Source organism: Tachypleus tridentatus, chromosome 8 (genome assembly GCF_004210375.1).
Source record: "Tachypleus tridentatus isolate NWPU-2018 chromosome 8, ASM421037v1, whole genome shotgun sequence".
NCBI classification, from domain to species: domain Eukaryota; kingdom Metazoa; phylum Arthropoda; class Merostomata; order Xiphosura; family Limulidae; genus Tachypleus; species Tachypleus tridentatus.
In genome coordinates this window covers 142,124,925-142,137,072 of record NC_134832.1, presented here as the reverse complement: position 1 = coordinate 142,137,072, position 12,148 = coordinate 142,124,925, and the positions used below count along the sequence as shown (strand labels likewise).

Below are 12,148 nucleotides of genomic sequence, written 5' to 3'. Positions count from 1 at the left end.
CGTGAAGTATTGTATGGGTAGCCAGAGAAAACAGAAGATCAAAGATAACGTGAAGTATCAGGCTGGGTAGCTGGAGAAACAGAACATCAAGATAACGTGAAGCATTGTATGGGTAGCCGGATAACAGAAGATCAAGACAACGTGAAGCATTATTGTATGGGTAGCTGGAGAAACAGAAGAAAAGATAACGTGAAGTATCAGGTATGGGTAGGTGGAGAAACAGAAGACAAGATAACGTGAAGCATCAGGTATGGGTAGCTGGAGAAACAGAAGATCAAGATAACGTGAAGCATTATTGTATGGGTAGCTGGAGAAACAGAAGAAAAGATAACGTGAAGTATCAGTATGGGTAGGTGGAGAAACAGAACATCAAGATAACGTGAAGTATTGTATGGGTAGCTGGAGAAACAGAAGAAAAGATAACGTGAAGTATTATTGTATGGGTAGCTGGAGAAACAGAAGACAAGACAACGTGAAGTATTGTATGGGTAGCTGGAGAAACAGAAGAAAAGATAACGTGAAGTATTGTATGGGTAGGTGGAGAAACAGAAGACAAGATAACGTGAAGTATTGTATGGGTAGCTGGAGAAACAGAAGAAAAGATAACGTGAAGTATTATTGTATGGGTAGCTGGAGAAACAGAAGACAAGACAACGTGAAGTATTGTATGGGTAGGTGGAGAAACAGAAGACAAGATAACGGGTAGGTGGAGAAACAGAAGACAAGATAACGTGAAGTATTATTGTATGGGTAGCTGGAGAAACAGAAGACAAGACAACGTGAAGTATTGTATGGGTAGCTGGAGTAACAGAAGACAAGATAACGTGAAGTATTGTATGGGTAGCTGGAAAAACAGAAGACAAGACAACGTGAAGTATTGTATGGGTTGGTGGAGAAACAGAAGACAAGATAACACGATATAGTTTTGGTGAGACATCAAAACAAATGATCAAATAACTACAGAAAGTGTAACAGACAGCTTGATTAATCAAAGTAGGACAATATTATTTGACCAAATATATGGTTAGAAATAGCAGCTGGAAACACGGAACTGTTGTCTGTTTACTAGATAGTTGGTTCCAAACAGAACAACTGAGAATGGTTACTTTAATTTTGATCAGCGGAAGATAAATGAATTAATTACAAAGTTAATAATTAGGTAGATTGGAATTAAACAGAAAAAATTAAAATATTTTTAAGAAGAGGTGCAACATCACAACACAAAAATATTAGGTGCAGGTTAACAGATAAGACAAAGTAACTTGGAAAGTTTAAAAACCTTCCAACACAGTTTTACTAGGATATGATTCTCAGCGACTTTTTCTTGGATAACTGATGAACTGTAAGACAAAATCAATAGTTTCATAGGCACCTGTTTGTTTAAAAGATCGAGATAATACAGAGAAATATATCACATTCCCCACATATAAGTATTTGTTAGTAAACAGTCAACTAAGTCTAAAACATGTATCACAAAATTTGAAGTGTACGTTTGAGTATTACTAAGGAATTTTGAACAACAGCGTAAACATTATCCTGACACAATGCATGTATGTTACTTCTGAAAGCCTACAAATAACAGTGATATGTTATTTTTTTATTTCTTCTCTGATGATAAGTGGGAGATCCAGATGATGGAGAGGTCAAAGGTCACATTTCAAGTTGCAAGGAAAGAGCTTTTATAAAGCTTTTTTGGATATCTTTATACGCAATAAATACGATTTATAGATTACCACATCATATACTCTTTAAATCTATCTATCTATATATACATATATTAATATCAATAATTATATTAAAGAGACTTATTTCGTACAATATTCACACATATATTCACTCTGTACAACGATATATTCAATACTTCTTTAAGTTAACATGTTTTCTACAAAAAATGACAGAACTTATACAACAAAAAATCGTTTCTCGTTGAAATTTATATTGTGTAACAATGTCACCCGTACCTCTCTCATTTTTGTAGTAAAGAACACCAATTGTGTCTCATTTTTTAACACAACAATATCGTTTACTTTTGCCTTAAATAACAAACTGTTAACTTTTTTCTCAACAATACCGCTTTTCTTTATTTAACAAAACAATGTCACTTGACGTCTATTAAAGACATCGGCTTCAATATGTTTGTGCTCTTGTGTAACCCTAAACATAACCTGCATACATCTCTTGCGTAGCAAAACAATATTAGTCGTGTTATATTTTTAACACATTAATGTAATTTCTACTTAAAACTGTTAAGAAATACAATCGTATTTATACTATTCTTGATTAATATAAAAATATCTTTTTTTTTGCCTGTTTGGTACTAAAATTGCCTTATAGTTTTAACATAGTGTTGACTGCACTTCCGTTTATTCATAACAGCTAATTACAATTTCCCCCTGTTTATAATAACACCATTTAAACATCTGTTTCTACAGTACAATACTATTTGAACTTCTTCGATTAATAAGACGTAACTTATATTTTTTCTTATTTTTTAAGGAAAACAGATTCATTTATTGTAAATAGAAGAGTCAAGTCTCATAGATTCCACTTTGTAGAAACTGGTAATATAAGTGTTACGTGTATAACTTTTCTTTATCGATACAATAGATTCTATTTGATAAATGTAACTCAAGAAACGTTTTAAATCTACTATTTTGAATTAATTCGTAGACGCGGGTAAAGATATTTGTAAAATAACAAGAAGTTAAAGTAATACTCCAAACCGAATTGATATATGTGGGAAAAACACATTTTTCTTTGGTGTTGAGGCGACCTCTATCCAAAGAGAGGAAGCACCATTTTTAATTATTTTCAGTTGTCACACCAGCAAGTGTTTTATTTAATCACTGTTAACGTATATATATCGTGGGTGTTACTGTTTACTAGCAGTATATTAACATTTTAAATTAAAGCAGTATTAATAGACAATGCAGCGATGCTATCGACATGTATCACAATCTATGCAACAACTAGTGAAAACACGACTATCAAGGCGACACCTAGTGGAACGCTGAGGAGAGTGTGTAATACAAGCGTTACTAATCGGAATATTACGTTGATATTGGATAAACAAGGGTAACAAATATATAACATTAAATAAACAAACAAAAACAAGTGGACTGCACTCACGATTCTGAAATTCCTCTGTAATATTGTAGTAAATGCACTTAACACACAGAAATTACAAGAGTATGGTGTCACAGTTCCTTCTTTCTGCTCTTGAGAGCACAGCGCCACCTATTAACCGCTATCATGTTCTTCAATTATTGTTTACATTGTAATAAGCGATTAATCTGAATCAAGATTTGGCACTCAGCACCGCCTGATCAAAGAGCGAATTTTTTGAAGGATAGAAATATGTCCAATAAATCTTATACACAAAACGTCAGTGGATACAGCTTGGCACATTGTTTAGTAATCGAATGAATAATCTCGTTGACATATTTTACCACATTACTTTGCACGATGAGAACGAACGTGTTCACAGAGGGCCAACTTGACAACAGATATTTCTGAAATGAATAAGTTATATCCCAGTTATATTCAACCAAATAACATTTGAATATCCGAAAGAAAGTTAATACATTTTAAGTTAAAAACTGAAAGTGAGCAAACTTTGCACATAAAGTTTTTAAAATTCTAGGTCCAAGTTGCATAGTTAGGATTATTAAATCACGTGACCCATTTCTTTGATTTGTTCGTTTTTGAATTTTCGCGCAAAGCTACTCGAGGGCTATCTGCGCTAGCCGTCCATAATTTAGCAGTATAAGACTAGAGGTAAGGCAGCTAGTCATCACCATCCACCGCCATCTCTTGGGCTACTCTTTTACCAACGTCACATTATAACGCCTCCACGGCTGAAAGGCGATCATGTTTGGTGAGAGCGGGATTCGAACTCGCGACCCTCGGATTACGAGTCAAACGCCTTAACACAATTGGCCATGCTGGGCCAGTCTTTGTTAATATCCAGTTTGTAAGTTGAGACATCTCTACATCTGTTTTGAAAGATTTAAAAATCAAACATAATAAAGTATTATTATATTATATTAGAATATACAATTTAATAAATGACTTTTCTTATGCCTTACAATCATCGCTTACCTTACACGTGAACATAAGTATCCTCATAATTCATCTGTAAGATGATTTTACACACGTTTTAGCAGTAACTCGTTTTGGAGAAGCTACAAGAACAAACAGTTATATAAAAAGAACAATCTGTACTTGTTATTGTTGTTTTCAGTTTTAAAAAAAAGACTACATGTTATATTATCAAGAATAAATGTCCCAACAACCACAACAAACATTGTTATACCATACAATAATATTGTTATTTACTGTATTGTTAGAACGCATTCAGAAATTCTCCTTTGAAATTGTTATCTATGTCAAGAAATATAAAAACAAAACCAAAACAGTAGAGATATATTCACTTTTCAGTTAATACTGTTAAACAAATAACCTTTCATTAAGAAATTATATGTTAATCGCTAAATTTAGATTTCCTCTGATTTTTTAGCGGTCTCTCATTCCATAAAAGTATGTATCTAGCGTCTCAGATAAATAAATAAACAAACACCAATTTATAAGATATGTCAATAAGGTTTAACAGAATCACTACTGTGCACCAATTTCTATATTCGACTTACTGCTCAGGATCGTAGTTAGGGCCTAGGCCATCTGTAATCGTCCAGACCCGTTAAGGACCCTTTACGAACGCCCAAAATCCGTATTTTATAGGGTGGGATATACGAGATGTTGTTTTGGATATTTTCTGGGATAGATAAATACTCTTGTGATAAAACTAAGTGGTGAATTTAAAAAAAAAATTCTAGACATAAAACAAAATGTATAAAAGGGACTTTTCTGTTGTCTTTCAAAATTTGTATCGCATACAGAGAGATTAATACGTTTTTTTAAAATACAACCTTTATATTCCAGCTATATATATATATTTATAAAAATATTAGCCAATGTTTCGCAATTATATTTATTGATTGGTTGTTTAGAATTAAGAACAAAGTTATACTACGGGCTCTTTGTGCTCTGCCCACCACGGGTATCGAAACCCGATTTCTAGAAGTGCGAGTTCGCAGACATACCGCTGTGCCACTAGGGGGCGTTATGTATATTAACCCCGATAAAGCTGCAAAGGCGAAAAGTTGGTTATAAGAAATAACTGTTTTTTTACATATATTAAAGGTTGTTTTTTTTCTAGACCTTTTATCAAAATATAAAAACAAAACGAATGTGTAACCGTATGCGTTGTTAAAATAAAGGGAGCTAACGGTGAAAACGTTTAGTAAGTCAGTGTTTAAACCAGCAATGTAAAGCAAGAAATACATATCTCTTCTTTTGTTTCTAAGAGCTCGACAGATCAAATCAATCTGTCTGCTTCCCGCTAGTACAGCGGTAAGTATACTAATTTACAACGCTAAAATCAGGGGTTCGATTCCTCTCGGTGGGCTCAGCAGATAGCCCGATGCGGCTCTGCTATAAGAAAAAACACACACACATACACAATCTGTCTACCTAGCTAATCAAACTGAAACAGCTAGGTTTGTGACTAAATATGACAGCTAGTTGGGTGGCTGGTTTACCTGCGAGTGACTTCTCAGAAGGGTCCTCTTCTATTCGAACGAAAGCATGGGTGCCTTTCCAGTAGCTGGTTGAGGGATGACTTTCTTCATACAGACACTGAGACGGACCTGCGTTAATTATCAGGTGTTTAACATACACAAATAGTGCAGCGTGAAGTTCACACAGCTAGTTATTATTCATAACTTTCACTCATGATAACTTTCAGGACATTTATAATAACAAAATGAACCAAATTCTGGTTTAGCTAAGTATAGTGTGCCTGAAGAATATGACTTAACTTCGAAAATGTTATTTAATAGTCACAAATCAAATATTTTCCTTGAGTAAATTCACGACCACATTCTATGGTCTGTACTCTGATTACTTTACGCATGCTTAATGGTAATTCGTCTTGTTTGAGATCTGATTAAGCCTTAAATTTGAAATTATTTCACCTAATACGTAAAATGAGTACTCCAAAGTACCTAAACTAGCAGTAACTCTTACCTTTTATAGTTTGATAAAAAAACAAAATAAAATTAGGAACCTTCATTGGATAGTAATACTTAGGAAAGTAGTGTTATGTAGATGGAAAACCTAGTCTTACTAGTTAAAAATTAGTCAGATAATGTTTACCCCTCAACATTAAAATCAGTTTGGAGATGGTTCATGCTGGCCATGTGCTAGTTAACGTCTTTTCATCTTAAAAATTATTTCTATCGCAAATAAGTGCACCATAAGACTGTCATGTCCAAACCAAACGAATCTTCTGCACCTTCCATAATCCATCTAATGTAGGGCTGAGCGCAACCCCTCTGGTTAATATATAATATTGTACATATGACATTCCGTGGTTCAAAGCCAGTTACTGCAAATAGTTATAATCCAGCTCTACACTTTGAGACCTAAGATGCATTATAAAAATGGAAGTTAAATATCGTTATGATGGTTTACAGTGTTGACTACCTGCTTTCCATTTAGGCTGTCACTTTTCAATTAGGAAAGACAAGCACAGACAACATATCGTAGATTTGTTTACATTACCTTTTTCGAATCATATGCTGTGTAGTTCAGTTGTTGTGAATTGGAAATTCTTGTATTGTTACATCACGTTACTGGAGCCTTCTGAGTTTTCTCGTTGTTTTAATTGAATATTATTGCATCATAATGTCTTGTATTGTATGGAACGTTCTAGGCTTCTGTTTGGTTATAAATATGCCTTGGAAATTTAGTTTGAAGGTGCAAGATTGTGACTGTAGTTATAAAGAGCATATAGTGACGATACTGAAGATTATTTAATGTTCTGAATACAACTGTGATGATCAATAGTGTAATGAACATTTATATATATGTTTCACTTTCTGCTGGACTGGCTGCTTATTGTTGGGATTCATTGTCAACAAATCACAGACATCCATATTAAAGACTCAGGCCTATACATATAAAACCTAACAGTGGCAATCGAGTCAGGATCTACAATAGTAAATACCAGTAGAAGTAAACGTAAACAACCAGCAAATAGGTCTAAACACACATAACTGTGGTGGTAGTGAAAATATTACTGAGGCCACAACCACACTATATAAGCATGTCAACTGTATTTGGTAAGTGGTAAGAGAAGGACATACAACACAGGCTCAAGGATGACAATTTACGGAAGTTTGTTAAACAATAAAACTACCTAGAGAGAGAGAAAAGAGCATCAGCAGATAAAAGAAGAAATAGAAGAAAAGGAAAGAAAGATAAACTAGAAATAGAAAGAATAAGAGAACATACTGAGATTGCCAAGTTTAACAACAGAAAGATGGAGAACCAAAGAATAACAATGGAGTTAAGGTTAGCCGACTCAAGCTACTCAAATTTGATTAACAGACTGACGACATGGATTCTTTCCTATTGAGATATGAAAGATTCACATAAAATCACAAAGGCGACTGGGCAGGCTGTTTTAGCCTCTTCTCAAGGAAAAGACCTACAAGTTAATACAGGTATGGTGTCAGAAGATGCCATGGACTATTAGAAATTAAATTGATCTAGCTGAACCATTATAAACCTAATGAGGTAGGTTTTCAATGGAAGCTCAAAGAAGTCAAACCTGACACAGGAGAAACCGTATTTCAGTTTGTGACACATCTACAGAGACACTCTACAAAGTGGACTGACTTGGCCAATTGTAAAGAGAGTCTTGAAGAACTGGTAGACCTACTGATTCTTTAACAGTTTATATTAACCAATTAACATGCTCCAAAAGACGTGGACAAGATGACCAAGCTGGCAGAACAGTATACGAAGCACATGGAATGAGCATAACTGGCAAGCCAAAGAATAACCAAAGTCGTAACTATGGAAGGGGCCGATCAAAAACAAAATATTATTAAAGGTAACAAGAAGTCGACAGACAAATGAGAGAACAGACGCCATGCTTGTTATAAAATGGAGCACATTGCGAATGAGTATATGTCTGTCAAAAACAAGCAAAAACAGGAATCTTAACATAAAGCAGCTGGAGTTACCTACAAATATGGTAAAGGCAAGAAACAAGAAAAAGTGACTGTCACTATGGACTGCTGCCAGAAAAATAGAAAACTCACCACAAGAACGAAAGTGCTATCACCCTGCTTAAGCAATGCATGATTGATGGTCAGCTGAAGTTAGCAAATAGATCAACAGTGGTAGTGGTGATTGGAGCATGTGACAACGTTGAGAGTTGTCTGCAAACTACAACATGCCAGTAGCTGATGGCTATCTGTGGGACAAGAAAGTAAAAGTCCTATGAGACTCTGGAATCACCAGTGAGAACCAGCCTGATGTCTGATGACCGGATGATGGGCAAAGTGTGTGTTTTGTGTTGACTGATGGGACAGTGAAAAAATTTCCCATAGCAGTCGACACTCCATACTATGTGGGAAACCTTAAGGCCATGTGTATGAAGACATCCATCCATGAGTTGATGATTGGCAACATAGCAGGCAGTAAATGTTTGAAAGACCCTAAGAGAAAAAAGACTGAAATGACATCTGCAGTTACCACAAGAGCTCAAGAAAAGATAAGCAAGTAAAACATCAATCTAGTACAAGTATAGAAAGGTGACATCCCGAATGTGGGTCTGCGGGACTTGCTAGAAGCAGAGAAAAAATACCCTTCACTGCAGAAGTTTTGAACAATGCATGGGGAAAGTCGAGCGTAAGACAAAGAGACTTATAGAATCGAGCACTTGAAAGGATTGCTGTACTAGATCTGTTGGGGCAGTTCTACTGAGAAACTTAAACAAATTATAGTAAAAGCAGAATACTAGACTCAAGTGATGAAGTTGGCTCACGAGTCGATTGTGGGGGAACACTTAGGAGCAAAGAAGATGGCAGACAAAATAACCAGAAACTTACATTGGCTGGATGTCATTGTAGATGTAACCAGGTTCTACAGGTTATGGCAGACAAAATAACCAGAAACTTACATTGGTTGGATGTCATTGTAGATGTAACCAGATTCTACAGGTCATCTGACAAACAACAGTACCTGAAGGGAAGGTAGCTAAGGTGCCACTGAGTGAAATGCCTCTCATAGAAGAATCCATTCAGTACAGTAGTCGTGATCAGATAACTAATACTTGTATCTGACAACGGCAATGGTATGTGGTGATAGAAGCAGTCAACCGTGTGACACATTACCCAGAAGCCATAGTGCAGCTAAAGATTAAAATGGTGAGAGTAGTAAAAGCCCTCCTACAAATGTTCTGCAGAGTAGGCTTTCCGAAAGAAGCCTTCAGTAAGAGATCCAGAAAAGAGGCAGGTAGACTCATTAGCATTGGACAATTCTTTACAATCCCATATGTAATGGACTTTGTGAGGGTCAGTGGAGTCTTAAATACCATGATGAATAAGATTTGCCAGAAGGGAAAAACGTTACTGAGACAGGTACCTGCAGGCATTAGTATTCGCTTACCAAGATTTCCCCTCGGTGGATTCAGCCGATAGCCCGATGTGGCTTTACTATAAGAAAACACACGCCCACCAAGATTTCGCATAAGCGAGTACAGGATTTTCACCCTTTGAGATATTGTATGGAAGAACAGTACGAGGTCTGATGCAGATACTGAAAGAACTGTGAACAGGAGTAGAAGAATTAGAAGTGAGGAACACACAACAGCACGTGCGAGACCTCAGAAAAGGACTAGATAAGATCTGACAACTAACTTGAAAATGTTTATATGCAGCTCACAACAGTTAAAAGGACTTCTGTGACAAATTGTCAATAATCGATGCATGAAAGCCAAATAGGTGGTCTTGGTTCTGCTACCCACTGACAACAACAAACTCACCCTATAGTGGAAATGACCTTTCGAATTGCAGGAAGTGGTCACCAGCGTGGATTATAAGGTGAAAGTGTTTGGGAAGTTTCAGGATCTACTGCGCTAATCTGTTGAAGAGGAGCACAGAGAGCAAAGAAGTCCTTATTAGTGCCACGATTGAGTCTTTGTGACATCAGACGAATGTTACCAGTTCAAGAGGATGTTGGTTTGCATTAGTTCACTCACCAGTAACATTCAACCACATGATAAAGAAAATGTTTCACAAAACCACCAACATCGAGGATTACTTGGATAACATTCTGACCTATACAGCCAGATGGAAACGTCACATGAAGAAACTTAGAAAGAATATTCAAGCGAATGAGGACAACAGGTCTGACTGTCAGACCATCTGTATGCTAAATCAGTTATTCTGCGATGGACAACTGACAGAGGGCCATGAAAGAGGAGAAGCTAACATGCGTATAATACACACCAGGTTTGATGACCAAGCAGAAGTGAGATCCTTCTTGAGGTTAACGGGATACTAAGGGAAAGTCATCTCAAAGTACACTGAAGTCGCAATACTACTAACTTACCTGACCAAGAAAAGCCAACCCAACAAATGGAAGTGGAACCAAACACGTTAGATGAAACTGAATAACATGTCAGGAAATTTGTCATTTTTCAGAATGCCAGAGTTCAACAATCTATTCATTGTTCAGGACGATGCTTCAGATTTTAGAATTGGTACAGTACTTTTGTAAGAATATGTGGATGTACAATTTTGCATAATGTACGCCAGCAAAAATCTGTTGAAAGAGCGTCTGGTCATCATAAATGCCATATGAAAATTCCAGAACTACCTCTATGGAAAGGAGTTCATTACCTAGAGGTGCAAAATCCACGATATGAGAATAATTAGGTGTGCACTGTATCTTTATAACTATCAGTTCTGCACTGAGGCCATAAAGGTGACTACATATGTTGGTGCATATTAATTATTATTTAAAGCTCTGGATATAGCTATAATAGTCAGCAGTTTTTATTGTGTGCTGCTTATGCATTGTTGAAATTTAATGCCAAAAAGTCACAGACACTCACTATAAAGAATCTGGCCCATACATATAAAAGCTAACAATGTTTTGTATTGCTGTTGGGACACGTGGGCAGCTTTTGCCATTGGTCTTTGTACTTGTGGATTCTCGCATTTAACAAGACACTGCACTTTGCTTATCACACCTGTAACAGACTTATTGTAAGTCTTTCTCTGGATAGTTCTTGTATCCCAAAGTAATTCATATCCCTCTGTTTATCAGTGTCATTAAGTGCAAATTATATCTCTCTGTTGGAAATTATAAATCTCCGATCAGGACTAATTTTATGCTCTGAGTAAATGAATATTATAGATCAGAAAAGACTGTTAAATATCCTTCCTGAAAAGCGATCAATGAATCTATGAATCGCTAAACAATGTGAAAATGTAGTTCCGATATGTTCCATTTCAATGCGACTTTATATTGACAGTTGTTACATGGTTTTCAAGAAGAAGATTTGCACATTGAAATCTGTTTTCTTCTGCTTTTCTTATTTTTATTTATCAATAGAATCGATGGTTATCTTTAACGTTAGGAGCACAGTGTACGTTATTGTGTGTTACACTGCTGGGTTTGCGGTTTGAATTTTAATTAGGCCAAACTGAAGGATATGATTTAGACGACGTTATAATTTATTACAGTAACACAAGAGGGTTTAAATAACAGAAAGAAATCCACACGTTTCTACTTTATGTATACGTTTCTTCTAACTAATGGCGGGAAACATTAAGGGTAAGGTTAGAGCCTTATAAAGCCAAAATTTGGGGTTTAATTTCATTTAGTGGTCACAGCGCAGATATCCCATTGAGTAGCTTTATACTCCAAGAAAACTGCCTACTACTGAAGTCGCTCTACTAGTTAAGGATGTTACCTAGTGGTTGACGTATCGGGTTGCGGATAGGAAGGATCCAAGTATCAAAGCATGATGTTAGTGAACATGCTCTGCACTTTCAGTTGAGTGAGGATTAAAACAACGACAAACACTCGATTTTCAAGAGCAAAGGAAAGCCCTTCGTGGGCTGAATACGATCCCTCCCTCTGGTCAATAGTTCAAAATTTAGAAATGAGCTACAGCCGAACCAGTAGTACTTTTTGCCCATCAACTCACCAGGTAACGTTCATGTTGATAACTTCAATTTCTAAAACCTGATAACTACGTCCCCATCCGTGTACTGGGTTGGCT

The 12,148-nt window shown here is 36.1% G+C and overlaps 1 protein-coding gene across 2 annotated transcripts in view; it reads right to left on the bottom strand.

Annotated features, from left to right (window-relative positions):
• Positions 1-351: 351 nt before the first annotated feature.
• The window catches only part of LOC143223631 (cell adhesion molecule Dscam1-like), a 118,896-nt gene continuing 107,099 nt past the window's right edge, over positions 352-12,148 (bottom strand). For both annotated transcript variants that reach the window (XM_076451831.1, XM_076451830.1), the window contains 3 exons: positions 5,601-5,708; positions 4,102-4,184; positions 352-3,512 (listed from right to left, as the gene is read on the bottom strand). In XM_076451831.1, the coding sequence (XP_076307946.1) occupies positions 4,132-4,184; positions 5,601-5,708 (161 nt within the window). In that variant the 3' untranslated portion in view covers positions 352-3,512; positions 4,102-4,131. The remainder of the gene's footprint in view (positions 3,513-4,101; positions 4,185-5,600; positions 5,709-12,148) is intronic.